Here is a 14967-nt window from a genome sequence, read left to right on the forward strand (position 1 = left end):
GACCATCAAACCCAAAGATAAAGGGGTGCTGTGGTAGTGTAGAAGACTGACCTCTACCTTGCTAAGGCCAGGCAGTAACTCTCAGACACTCCTCATGCTTATCCCTCGAAGAGGACCCCACCCTGGACCATCAGAAAACTGCATCAAGGACCTCATCCACTCCGGAGAACTCCCATCCACTGTCACCAAATTCATAGTTCCCTACCCCACACTGTTCACTTCCCCAAGATCCACAAATCTGACCGTTCAGGTAGACCCATTATCTCTGCTGGCTCCTGCCCTACTGACCTCACGTCCTCTTACTTCAACTCCATTCTATCCCCCTTGGTTCAGTCCCTTCCCATCTACATCTGCGATACTCCTCATGACCTCGATCTCCTCACTAACTTTCAATTCCCTGGCCCTGACTGCCTCATCTTCACCATGGATGTTCAGTGCCTGTATACTTCTATCCCCATCAAGAAGGCCTCAAAACTCTCTGCTTCTCTCTTGACCAAAGAACCAGCCAATCCTTCTCCACCACCACCCTCCTCTGTCTGGCAGAACTGGTCCTCACCCTCAACAATTTTTCCTTTGGCTCTTCCCGCTTTCTCATGACTCAAGAGGTCGCCATGGGCACCTGCATGGGCCCAGCTATGCTTGCCTCTTTGTTGGCTATGTAGGATAGTCCATGTTCCAAGCTCCCCATCTCTTCCTCTGCTACTTTGATGACCGCACCCATGCTGAACTCATCATTGTCATCAACTTCGCCTCCAACTTCCATCCTACCCTTAAATTCACTTGGTCCATTGCTGGCACCTCCCTCCCCTTTCTCGATCCCTGTATCCATCTCTGGAAACAAACTGGTGACTGACATCTTTTATAACCTTACTGATTCTGATGGTTATCTAAACTATACCTCTCTCCACCCTGTCTCCTGTGGAAATGCCATTCCCTTTTCTCAGTTCCTTCATCTCAATCGTATCTGTTCCCAGGATGAACCTCTCCTTTCCAGAACATCAGATATATCATCCTCAGATGAAGAACAGGGTTTTCCTCCACCATTGATGTTGCGCTCATCCGCATCTCCACCATTTCCTGCACATCCACATTCATCCCATCTTCCCACCACTTCAGCAGTGATAGAGTTCCTCTTGTCCTTACCAACCACCCCATGAGCCTCTGCATCCAACACATCATTCTCTGCAATCTCTGCCATGTCCAAAAGAATCCTACCACTACCTCCCTCCCCCCCCCCACTGCTTTCCACAGGGATCGCTCTCTCTCTCTGATTTCCTTGTCCACTTGTCCCTCCTCACTCATCTCCTTTCCAGCACTTATCCCTGCAAGTGACCAAAATGTTACCCCTGCCCATTCACTTCCTCCCTCACCTTCATTCAGAGTCCCAAACAGTCCTTCCGGGTGAGGCAACACTTCACCTGTGAATCTGCTGGGATCGTCTATTGTGTCCAGTGCTCCCAACGTGGCCACCTCTACACGGGTGAGACCCATCGTAAGCTGGGGGAGCGCTTCATCAAGCACCTCCATTCCATCTGCCAAAATTGGAACGACTTGGCGGCCAAGCATTTTAGTTCCAATTTCCCCATTCCTGTTCCAACGTGTTGGTCCACGGCTTCCACGTGCCGTGATGAGGCCACCCGCACTGTGGAGGGGCAACATATTGTGTTCTGTCTGGGTAGCCTCCAACCTGATGGCATGAATATTGATTTCTCCACCCGATAAGACAATTTATCCCTCACCCTCCCCTCTTCTTCTATTCCCCACTCTATCCTCTTACCTCTTCTCACTTGCCTATCACCTCCCCGAGTCCCCTCCTCCTTCCCTTTCTCCTATAGTCCATTCTCCTCTCCTACCAGATTCCTCCCTCTCCAGTCCTTTACCTTTCCTACCCACCAGGCTTCACCTATAAGTTTCTTGCTATCCTCCTTGTCCTCCCTCGATCTTTTTAATTCTGGAATTTCCCCCCTTTCATTCCCAGAAGGGTCTCTGCACAAAATGTTAACTGCTTATTCATTTCTAGAGATGCTGTCTGACCTGTTGTGGTCCTCCAGGATTTTGTCAGTGTTGCAATAGTATATTTGTCTGTTTTAAATTGTTCCACACTTTCCTTAAGCAATTTTCTGTCAATGTATTCATAATTCACTGCTGGGTTTTATCTTCATATTGTATTCCCCTTTCAGCTATTTTAATACTATCTTTATATATCTCGTTTTATATATAACTTCACATCTACGTCAAAACCACTTTGGCTGTATCTGTATGAAGATGGCTTGCACATCTTTTGTGACTACAGCGAAACTTGAAAATCCTGATGATACCAAGACTATCTTGACATTAGTCTGGGCCCCGGTTCCTGCACTCTCTTTAAATGTGCCAGGTTCTCCGGAAGATTTGTAATAAGACTGTGTACCATTTTAAAGAAATGAAAGGTATGCTGGGCTAGTCCAGAGGATCTGCCTGTCTGGCGACACTGAAGTCCCTTGTATGGGGATAAGCCAACATCACATTTCTTGTCATATGCACAAGTACACGTATGCACAGGAACAATGAAAGAAGTTACAGGCACATACTATTATGCAAGCAGCATTCTCAAGAAACATAAATTAAACACAGTATACACTTTAAAAAAGGACACAATTTCAAGCAAGTAAATCAGTCATTTTAGTGTAAAGTGATCTACGTGGTCACAGTGTTGATATACTGTGGTGATCAGGGTTGTCTTGGATTGTTCGAGAACTGAAGAGAAGTAGCTGTTCTTGAACTTGGTATTGTGGAACATCAGGCTTCTGTACCTCCTACCCACTGGTAACTGCCAGAAGGTGATCTTATCTTCCTGAGGCAGTGCCTCCTATTGGTACAACCAATGGAGGTGAGAGATGTGCCTTGAATGTATTGGGTTGAGTCCAGATGTTACTCTAGTATAAATATCTGCTCTGTTTATATTTGTTTTCAGTGCTGTGATGTAATAAATATAACGTATAAGAACATGCCATCACTCAGAGTATGAACTTTTTGCAAAGAGTTTAGTAACAGGCTGCCCCCAACGTATTTTTGGGTGTGTTGGTCGTTAACACAAACTACACATTTTTATGTATCTGTGACAAATAATTCTGAATCTCAGTATAGTAATCAGTCTTGAATTCAGCTAGTTTTATTCAATCCACCAAACATCTCAAACTCCTTCACAATTAATCGATTATGAAAGGTGCAGTAGCCCCTCCATACCAGACAGTGATACAGCCTGTCAGAATGCTCTCCACAGTACAACTGTAGAAGGTTTTGAGTGTACTTGTTGACATGCCATATCGCTTCAAGCTCCTAATAATTTATAGCCACCGTCTTGCCTTCTTTATGAACACATCAATATATTGGGACCAGGTTAGATCCTCAGAGATATTGATACCCAGGAACTTGAAGCTGCTCACTCTCTCCACTTCAGATCCCTCTATGAGGATTTGTAGGTGTTCCTTCGTCTTACCCTTCTTGAAGTCCATAATCAGCTCTCTCGTCTTACTGACGTTGAGTTCCAGGTTGTTGAACATAAGAACATAAGAAATAGGAGCAGGAGTAGGCCATCCGACCCATCAAGCCTGCCCCGCTATTCAATAAGATCATGGTTGATCTGTCCGTAAACTCAACCCCATCTACTTGCCTTTTCCCTATAACCCTTAATTCCCCTACTATGTAAAAATCTATCTAACTGTATCTTAAATATATTTAGTGAAGAAGCCTCAACTGCTTCCCTGGGCAGAGAATTACACAGATTCACCGCTCTCTGGGAAAAACAGTTTCTCCTCATCTCCATCCTAAATCTTCTCCCCTGAATCTTGAGGCATTGCCCCCTAGTTCTAGTCTCACCTACCAATGGAAACAACTTTTCTACTTCTAACTGATCTGTCCCTTTCAAAATTTTGTATGTTTCTATAAGATCCCTTCTCATTCTTCTGAACTCGAGAGTATAATCCTAGATGACTCAATCTCTCCTCATAGGTTAACCCCTTCATCTCTGGGATCAACCTAGTGAACCTCCTCTACACTGCCTCCAAAGCCAGTATATCCTTCCTCAAGAATGGAGACCAGAACTGCACACAGTACTCAAGGTGCGGCCTCACCAGTACCCTGTATAGTTACAGCATGATCTCCATGCTCCTGAATTCAATCCCTCTAGCAATGAAGGCCGACATTCCGTTTGCCTTCTTAATAACTTGTTGTACCTGCAAGCCAATTTTTTGCAATTCATGAACAAGCACTCCCAAGTCCCTCTGCACAACAGCATGCTGCAATCTTTCACTACTTAAATAATGATCTGTTCTTCTATTATTCCTTCCAAAGTGGATGATCTTGCACGTACTAACGTTGTATTCCATCTGCCAGACCTAGTGGCGCCATGCCACTCGTTGGCATATCTCACTCCTCTCGTCACCACCTGAGATTCTACCAACAATGATTGTATTGTCAGCACATTCATAGATGGCATTTGAGCTATACCTAGCCACACAGTCATGTGTATACAGAGAGTAGAGCAGTGGGCTAAGCACACACCCCTGAGGTGTGCCAGATTTGGTTATCAGCGAGGAGGATATGTTATCACCAATCCGCACAGGTTGTCGGCTTCCGGTTAGGGAGTTGAGGATAAAATTGCAGAGGAAGATACAGAGGCTCAGGTTCTGCAACTTCACAGTCAGGATTGTGGGAACGATGGTATTAAATGCTGAGCTATGGTTGATGAACAGCATCCTGACGAAGGTGTTTGTGTTGTCAGCGAGCAACATAGGTGACAACAGGGTTTAGCTTCCAGATAAGTTCAATGCCTTCAATGCAAGCTTTCACCGTAGCAACATGGAGGAACCTTCAGGGACTCCCACAGCCCTGGATGATCCTGTGATTTCAGTCTCTGAGGGTGATGTGTGAGCAGCTTCGAGGAGGGTGAACCCACATTAAGTATCAGGTCCAGTCGGGGTACCTGGCCAAGTAATAAAGACGTGTACTGATCAAATGGTGTTCACTGAGATCTTTAGCCTCTCATTCGGCAGTCTGAGGGACCTATCTGCTTCAAACAGGCTTCAGTTATACTGGTGCCCAAGAAGAACGTAGTAACCTGCCTCAATGACAAGTCCAGTATCACTTACATCCACAGTGGGGAAGTGTTATGAGAGGTAGGTAATGCCCTTGAACAGAAATTCCTACTAAAAGTAGTGGATACAGCCCAGTCCATCACAGATAAGACCCCCCCACCACCACCACTGAGCACATCTACATGAGGCATTGCCACAGGAAAAGCAGCTTCCATCTTCAGGGACCCCCACCACCCAGGACATGCTGACTTCTCATTGCTGTCAGTAGGATGGTGGGACAGGAGCCTCAGGGCTCACACCATCAGGTTCCGGAACAGCTATTACCTCTGAACCAAAGGGGATACTCAACTTCACTTGTCCCATCATTGAAATGTTCCTGCAACCCATAGACTCATTTTCAAAGACTCTTGATCTCATGTTCTTAATATCTATTGTTTATTTATTTATTATTATTATTTCTTTCATTTTGTATTTACACAGTTTGTTGTCTTTTGCGTACCAGTTGAACACGCAGGTTGGTGCGGCCTTCCATTGATTCTAATATGGTTATTATTCTGTTATGGATTGATTGAGTAAGTCCACAAGAAAATGAATCTCAAGATTGTGTATGGTGGCATATATGTACTTCGATAATAAATTTACTTTGAACTTTGGCCCCTGCTGGTTGGAGATGGTGACCACCTGCCACTGTTATTTGCCTCCTCTTGGCCCATGCCTGGATGTTGTCTGGGTCTTTCAGCATTCAGACCTACACTAGACTGCCTCATTTGCTGAGTATTTACAGATGGAAATGGACATTCTGCCATGGTTCCCACCCCTGAGTGTGGGTGGGGGATGCACTGGTCCAATGTCTTTCTTGAAGTGGTAATTCCTCATGCGATGTAACATTGCCTCAGCCTAACATGTGAATGCCACTCAGCGCTCTGGTGGGACGTGACCTAACCTCCTCCTGACTCAGAGCTACCATCTGAGCACAGACAGCGGGTAGCTAATTAGCTAATATTGGTTAGTTAAGGTTCCAAATCAGCAAGGCAGTGCTCTGCAGCCTTGTGCCCTTCACTTTCCAGTTGCAAACAAGAATGCCTTTCTGTGACTTTTAAATAACCACAGCTTGAATTAAAAACTGTTTACGTTGTTTGGAGCACTTCACTCTACATCCTTTTCATAGTGTAACACGCACTAAATTCTGGAGGAACTCAGCAGGTCAGACAGCATCCATGGAGGGAAATACTCAGCTCGAAATGCTGACTGTTCATAACTATTGCTCAAGATTTCCAACATTGGCAGAATGCTCAGTGAATAAAATGTGCGCATGGGCAATATAACATCATTTGCGTGTTGTGTATGTACTTTCTCCTCAGTGCATTCTAAATATTTGGTCTTCAGTTTTAGTTTAGTATGAGAAACTTTTCAATAACACGTCAAGGAGACAAAGTGTATCTTTCATCTTTGTACTATTATAAATCCTGTGATGAGAATCTATCTGAATCCCATAATTCAAGTCAATGCCACAGGAATGGTTAAACATACTGACATTTAAAATGTCACATGTGCAGCTTTTGGTCTTCTCTAGTAATTGGAATTGGAAAGAATTATCAGCAGTCTTCATTTTATTGCAAGAACAATGTTGTATGCTTTACTCATCCATCTTCCCTTTTATCACCCTACAGAGACAAGATGTTTCCAGCCTTAGGTTTTGGTGCACAGCTACCTCCTGACTGGAAGGTAAAACCTTTTAAAATACAGTATTATGCCTTACTTACAATAGTTTGCATTTGTTCTGCCATCCTTTAATAAACAACTGTGAGTGTGTTTATCCAGACCTACCGAGAGTTTTTAATTTTAAATGAGCATCATAGAAGGAGAGAATCCTGAATTGTCAGTCAAGTCATGCAGCCCCCTTGGAGTGGGGAATGGAGTTAATGTTTCAGGTAGCTGATATCCATCATGACTGAAAACAAAGCTAGTGGCTGAACATGTTGTAACCAATGGGGCATGGAGAATGGCCAGGGGAGAAAAAGGCTTGTCTACGACAGGATGGCAAAGATTAAATAAAAATGTTCAAGTTGTAATGTTACGTTCAAAGTATGTATATATCACCATATACTACCTTGAGGTTCATTTTCTTGTGTATATTTGCAGGAAAATAAAGAAATACAATAAAGCTAATGAAAAATTTTACACAACAGTAAATGACAAGCATCCAATCTACAAAAGAAGATAAATCATGCAAATAATAAATTTTAAAGGTATATAAATAATACTGAGAGCATGGGTTGTGGAGTTAGTTCAGCGTTGAGGTGAACAAGGTTTATCCATGCTGGTTCAGGAGACTGATGGTTATAGGGTAATAACTATTCCCGAACCTGGTGGTGGTCCTTGATGATGGTTGGTGTACCTGTTGGCAACGCTCCTTGTGGATGGGCTTTGCCTGTGATGGACTGTGTTGTATCTACTGCTTTTTGTAGACATTTCCATTCCTGGTCATTGTTTTTTCCATATTCTGCCATAAGGTTCAGGATACCCTCTGCCATGATTCTGTAGAAGTTTGTCAAAGTTTTAGCTGACTTGCCAAACCTGTGCAAACTTCTAAGGAAGTAAGAGGTCTAAGAAACGGGTCAATGAAGAAAACGTAGAGGTCCAAGCTGACGACCTGAAGTAACGGCAGTACCATCAAATGGTGTCTGCAACCATGCAAGCAGCTATGATGATCTGTCATTTGAAAGCTTTGTGGTGAATCCTGATGAGTATAATTCACTACAAAGGGCTACAGCAGTAGGAATAGTTGACACAAATAAACTTCATTGGGATAGGAACTCGAAACTGATTCCTTTCTACATTTCAAACAAACTTTATTCATAGAAATACAATGCAGTCAGTGTTGCTCTTTCTTTACGTGCAAAGTTTCATCAAACCAAAACATTCTATTTACAAAGCACTCATGCTATCCGTGTGACCTCTTTGAACAATAAATACTTGAGAGGCTGTTACACAGTACCCAGAGCCTCAGTGTGTCTGGTGCTGACAGAACTTTCGTTCCTATTAATTCCCTTAGCACAAACTCCTCTGCAGTCAGCCATATTCATATAGAACATAAAACAGTCCAGCACAGTCTGGACTCTTTTGACCCACAATGTTGTGCTGACTATATAAACCTACTCCACAACCAATCTAACCCTTCCCTCCTACACAGCCCGTAACCCTCCATTTTCCTTACATCCACCTGCCTATCTAAAGGTCTCTGAAATGTCCCAATATTTCAAAAACAAATGTTACGGACATCTCATTCCACTGCAGGACAGTCATTTTTATTTATTTCAAAAAATAGACTTCATTGCAATCAAAAATGTATTCAAAGGAAGAAACACAGCCAAAAGATGGTCATTATTTTCCCTAGTGTAAATGTTGTGGAAGAGAGAAAACAGGAGCATGACCACTTCTGTGGCCCTCTAGGGCAATGCATCCTTGTAATCACCCACATTCCAGGGCATGCCCCCTCCTCACTACTGCCACCAGATAGGAGGTTCAGGAGCCTTGCGTCCCACACCACTGGGTTCAGGAATTACCAATCAAGCATCAGACTCCTGAACCAGTATGGATAACTTCCCTCAGCTCAACACTTAACTGATCCCACAACCTACAGGCGCACCGTGAAGGTCTCCACAACTTGTGTTCTCAGCATTGCTTATTCGTTTTATTTGCACAACTTGTTTTCTTTTGCACGCTGAGTTTTTTGTCAGTCTTTGTTTGCATATAGATTTTCATAAATTCTGTTATATTTCTTCGTTTTCTGATAAATGCCTGCAATAAAATGAATCTTAAGGTAGTATATGTTGACATACGTATGTGTAGTTTAATAATAAATTTACTTTGACATTGCACTGTTCTAGAGGCTTCCCCACTAGACCAAGTGTGGCAGCCAAAGACCTATTGAGACTTAGCTTTGGCCATACCGAACTTCAGGCCACCCCACAACTGAGTCAGTCAGCAGCATTCCCTTACAGGCATTTCGCTGGGCTTGAAGAGCAGCAGGTTTCGAGCAGACAAAAGGGCATCCATCCTTCACTGAGTTCATGACCCTCCAGCAGCACAATGCCTGTCTCTGTGTGTGGACAGCCCATAGGTCAAAGAGTTCATGATCTTCCAGCAGCACTTGATGCCTAACTCTGTGGCTGCCGCTCGTAACAGTCCATAGATCAGGGAGTCCTCTGGTACACAGCTACCAGAGACGAACTGGGACACAGACCGTTATGTTCATCTCCACACCCTTTAAGGAAACCCACAAACTGTGGGTTCCTCACTGCAGCTATCCTGAGGACAGTGAGCATCTGGGATGTTATTTTGTCCATACTGGACGGACCTAACAGTGAAGTCCCTTCTCACCACCATGTGGTGTTTGCTGGTCAAGAAAAATCTCGGGCTGATGCTTAAACTAAATGAGCAACCGGTCTCCAAAACCACTACCCAGTCTGAGTATAATCACTTTAATGTTAATGCGACCACTTCTTAAGCAGCAGATAGTCATACAGCAAAAGAGAAACAGGCCCTTCAGCCCATCTCATCCATGACAAACTGTTATTCTGCTTAGTCCCATCAGCCCACGTCCCCTCCATCCATGTACTCATCCAAATCTCCCCTCATGCTCCTCAGCTCCAGGGAATGAAACCCTGACCTATTCAACCTTTCCCTAATACTGGCAACATCATGAACATTTTCTCTGTACACTTCCAATTTATTGATGCAGTATCTTTCCTGTCGGTAGGTGACCAGACTGCACACAATACTCCAAATTAGGCCTCACCAACACCTTATACAACTTCAACATAACATCCACACTCCTGCACCCAGTACTCAGAGTTAGGAAACAAAGATGTGAGTATAATATACTAAATTGAACATCATGCATGGTTTGATTTGTTCCCTGAGAGGAGTGCTTAGAATCTTGGACGTGCAAATGGGAAAGGAGAACAGGCGTGGGTAGGTCCAATATGTTAGACATGATTAAAGTATGGAACCAGTTGGTGTACATTGAGCAATCTCTGAAAATGATAAAAAGAAGAGGTAGAATGTAAACCCCTGGTAAGCCTTAGGCTCACTCAACTCACTTCCATCTGGGGGGAGCAGCCTTCGGCCCCGCCAAACTGGGTAATCAGCTGGTGTGGATGCTGTGTGATGTCCCCAACACGCCAAATAACAGACAGTACACCATATGCAATTAAATAATTACACTTTATAGATCTTACTGTAACTATGTACTTAATAGAGATATAATATAAAAGGAAAAGTAAAAGGCGCCAAACTTAACAAAACTCAACCACTTCGTGCACAACCGTTGGAGCTCAGTTACTGAAGTCTTCTGGTCACCAATCAATCCCCTCCGAACTCCTCGACTCGCAGCTCAGGACCACCCGAAGTGATCAACCAAGCACATCTAGCTTCATCTCCTCTCCTCGGAGTACCTCCTGGCCTCGGACCCCCACTCGGGGTCCATTCCGTCGCCCAGTTTACAGCATCGCGTCCTCTTTCTCTCACCCCCTCGCGTTGACTCCCCAAAAGCCTGCCAACAATAGCTTACAGACCCAGAAGAGCGAATAACATATATCCCAGTTGGTTAACAGATGAATACAATTCTCGTTATCAGTCATTTTAACCCAAACAAGCTTTGAGAGAAAACATCCTCTCTCCATTTAGCATAACAAAGAAACATTCTTACTTTTAACAAAGCAAAGAAGCCATTTTGATTAACATACGCAGTAACATAAAGGAGAAACCCCTCACAAGAGAAAAAAATTTTCTTCGGCAAGAATTGCTCCTTCTGTGGTTCCCTTGTCCAGTAGTCCCTCTGACCAATCTCCTCCTGGGATTTATCCCTGCAAGTGGCTACACCTGCCCAATCAGGGCCCCAAACAGTCCTTCCAGCAAGGCAACACTTCACCGGTGAACCTGCTGGGGTCGTCTGTTGTGTCCGGTGCAGCCTCCTCTGCGTTGGTGAGACCCATCGAAAACTGAGGGACACTTCATTGAGCACCTCCACTCCATCTGCCAAAGCAGAACATCCCGGTGGCCAAATATTTTAATTCCCATTCCTGTTCCATCATGTCAGTCCATGGCCTCTTCTCGTGCCATGATAAAGCTACCCTACGAGTGGAGGAGCAACACTTTATATTCCATCTTTGTAGCCTCCAACCTAATGGCATGAATATTGATTTCTCCTTCTGGTAATTTTTTCCCCTTCCCTCTCCCCTCTGGCATCTTACCTCTTCTCAATTGCTTATCACCTTCCCCTGGTGCCCCTCTCCTTCCCTTTCTCCCATGGTCCTCTCTCCACTCCTATCAGATTCTTTCCTCTCCAGCCCTTTATCGTTCCCACCCAGCTGGCTTCTCCTTTCGCCCTCTAACTGTCCTCCTTCCTCTCCCCCCACCTTTTTATCCTGGTCCTGAAGAAGGGTCTCAGACTGAAACCTTGACTGTTTTTTTTCCATTTCCACGGATGTTGCCTGGCCTGCTGAGTTCCTGCAGCATTTTGTGTGCTTTGGTGGGTGCCAGAAGTTTCACTGTTACACATCGAGACTGATCAGAAGGAACGTGAGGACAAGGGAACCATTGTCATCGTTCTAGGAGGCAGTGAGGCAGTATCTGAATTACAAACACGAGGAAACCTGCAGATGCTGGAAATTCAAGCAACACTCACAAAATGCTGATGGAACACAGCAGGCCAGGCAGCATCGATAAGGAGAAGTGCTGTCGATGTTTCAGGCCGAGACCCTTCATCAGGACTAACTGGAAGAAGAGATAGTAAGAGATTTGAAAGTGGGAAGGGGAGATCCGAAATGATAGGAGAAGACAGGAGGGGAGGGATGAAAAATTGAAAAGTTGATTAGCAAAAGGGATATACAGCTGGAGTCACACTCAGGTTGGAGGAACAAAACTTTATATTCTGACTGGGTAGCCTCCAACCTGATGGCATGAACATTGATTTCTCTAACTTCCGTTAATGCCCCTCCTCCCCTTCTTACCCCATCCCTTATTTATTTATTTGTTTGTTTTTTTGTTACTTTTTCCCTTTTTTTTCTTTTTCTCTCTCCATTTTTTTCTCTCTGTCCCTCTCACAATCACTCCTTGCCTGTTCTCCATCTCTCTCTGGTGCTCCCCTCCCCCTTTCTCTCTCCCTCGGCCTCCCGTACCATAATCTTCCCCCTTCTCCAGCTCTGTATCCCTTTTGCCAATCAACTTTCCAGCTCTTAGCTTCATCCCTCCCCCTCCGGTCTTCTATCATTTTGAATCTCCCCTTCCCCTCCTACTTCCAAATCTCTTACTATCTCTTCTTTTCAGTTAGTCCTGACGAAGGGTCTTGGCCCGAAATGTCGACAGTGCTTCTCCTTATAGGTGCTGCCTGGCCTGCTGTGTTCCACCAGCATTTTGTGTGTGTCGCTGGGATATCAGGATTAACACTGTCCTAAACCTGATATAACCATTAGCAAACTGGGAAAAAAACAATTGTGTCCATTAACACAGGCATTTGTTAGGGAGAAAATCACAGTGTTTAGAAACATAGAAAACCTACAGCACAATGCAGGCCCTTCGGCCCACAAAGCTGTGCCGAACATGTCCTTACCTTAGAAATTACCTAGGGTTACCCATAGCCCTCTGTTTTCTAAGCTCCATGTACCTATCCAGGAGTCTCTTAAAAGACCTTTTCGTATCTGCTTCCACCATTGTCGCCAGCAGTCCATTCCATGCACTCACCATTCTGAGTAAAATAATTTACCCGATATCTCCTCTGTACCTACTCCCCAGCACCTTAAAACTGTGCCCTCTCATGCTAGCCATTCCAGCCCTGGGAAAAAGCCTCTGACTATTCACACGATCAATGCCTCTCATCATCTTATACACCTCTATCAGGTCACCTCTCATCCTCCTCCGCTCCAAGGAGAAAAGGCTGATGAGTTCATGCAACCTATTCTCATAAGGCATGCTCCTCAATCCAGGCAACATCCTTGTAAATCTCCTCTGCACCCTTGCCATGGCTTCCACATCCTTCCTGTAGTGAGGTGACCAGAACTGAGCACAGTACTCCAAATGGGGTCTGACCAGGGTCCTATATAGCTGCAACATTACCTCTCGGCTCCTAAACTCAATCCCACAATTGATGAAGGTCAATGCATCGTATTATTTATAAAGTTACAAACATTTATAAAGTTGCATATAATGTCATTTACAAGGTTGCTGTTGTCTCCTTTTAACAAGGAATCTGACTACTGAATGAGTATTTGACTGGGACACTGCTGTCTGACTTAAAACAAGTCACTGTAATAGGCTTGAGGCCTTTCTTATTTGTCCATAACTCGGTTTGATTTCTTAATAACTGATGCTAAACCCTGCCGATAATGGTTAATCAAGAAATGGAGCAAAGTATTCACACAGTCACTGGGTGAAGGGAACAAGATGCCTATTTTTCTGTCTGACAGTCCGGAGACAGCAATGTCACTGACCTTTTGTTCAAACAAGGATACCTTGAGAAAAGCAATAAGCTTGTGAAAGCATTCCAAAGTGCGAATACCATATCCAGTTGTTGACATTATTGATTTGTGCGCACAACACTTAAATAATCTGCATGGTGAGGATGTTTAAGTTTGGAGAAAGGGATTTGGTGGGTACAGCCAGAATCAGTTTTATTATCGCAGATATACGTTGTAAGATTTTATGTTGTTCTACGGCAGCAGCACAATGCAAGACATAAAAATTGCTGGGACAAAAAATAAATTGTGCTAAAGAGGAATAGTGAGGAATCTCGTGATGGAGAGGAAGAAGCTGTTCCTAAAATATTGAGTGTGGGTCTTCAGGTCCCTGTAGCAACAATGGCAGCACGTACTGATGGTGAGCGTCCTTGATGAGGGGTGCTGCCTTTCTGAGGTGTATTTGAAGGTGTCCTTGGTGGTGGGGGTGTATTGTGTCCATGATGGACCTGGCTGACTCTACAATCCTCTCCAGGCTCATCCAATTCTGCTCATTAGCACCTCCACGGCAAGTCGTGACACCAGCAGTCAGAATGCTCTCCACCATGTATCTAGAGATATGTGCAAGAATCTTTGGTGATGTACCAATTCTCCCCAAACTTCTAATGAAATACAGCATTCTGCAATGTGTGGGCCCCAGGATAGATCCTCAGAGATGTTGTTGTCACACTGCGTGAAGCTGCTCGTCCTTCCCACCACTGAGCGAGGGCTGAACGTACCCATCCTGAAGTCCGTAATCATTTCCTAGCTCTTAGTGACGTCGTGACACCACTCAACCAGCTGAACTGTCTCACTCCTGGAATCTCATTGTCGCTGTCTGAGATTTTGCCAACGATATTGGCGTCATTGGTGAATTTCTAGATGCTGTTTGAGCTGTGTCTAGCAGTGACAGTCTTTGTGGAATTCCACATTCTCTTGGGATTTTTCCAGCTTCCTCCCACATCCCAAAGATGTGCAGGCCTGTAGGCTGATTGGCCGCTGTGAATGGTAAAACCTGGGACTGTTGATGGGAATATGGGGATTGACTGCATGGCCTCCGTGTGGTGAATGATTTGTTTCTGTGCCCTGAAACTCTATCTGACAATCGTAGGGGCAAGTAGCTCATGGGTCACACTGGGGGAGGGGGGTATATTAGATACCCCACACAATCTGAGGCAGTGGTGAACGGGCCAATGGGAGGGTGTTTGACCTGTCACGTTTGGTGTTTGGGGCAATATAGTGAAGTGGTTGAGGGAGATGGTGGTATGGAAAATGGGTGATGTCACATCCAGGAATTCCAAACCTCTCCTCAGAAGGGGTGCATTTTTCAGAATACAGAACTTGTGACTAAACGTGAAACAAAAGTATCTCAGAGGATTTTCCCCTGTTCATTCTAA

The 14967-nt window shown here is 44.4% G+C and overlaps 1 protein-coding gene across 3 annotated transcripts in view; it reads left to right on the forward strand.

Moving 5' to 3' along the window:
- cpne2 (copine II) overlaps positions 1-14967 on the forward strand; it is a 251142-nt gene that overhangs the window by 172502 nt on the left and 63673 nt on the right. For all 3 annotated transcript variants that reach the window (XM_059992684.1, XM_059992683.1, XM_059992685.1), the window contains one exon: positions 6746-6800. In XM_059992684.1, coding sequence (XP_059848667.1) covers positions 6746-6800 — 55 coding nt within the window. The remainder of the gene's footprint in view (positions 1-6745; positions 6801-14967) is intronic.

Source organism: Hypanus sabinus, chromosome 17 (assembly GCF_030144855.1).
Source record: "Hypanus sabinus isolate sHypSab1 chromosome 17, sHypSab1.hap1, whole genome shotgun sequence".
NCBI lineage: Eukaryota > Metazoa > Chordata > Chondrichthyes > Myliobatiformes > Dasyatidae > Hypanus > Hypanus sabinus.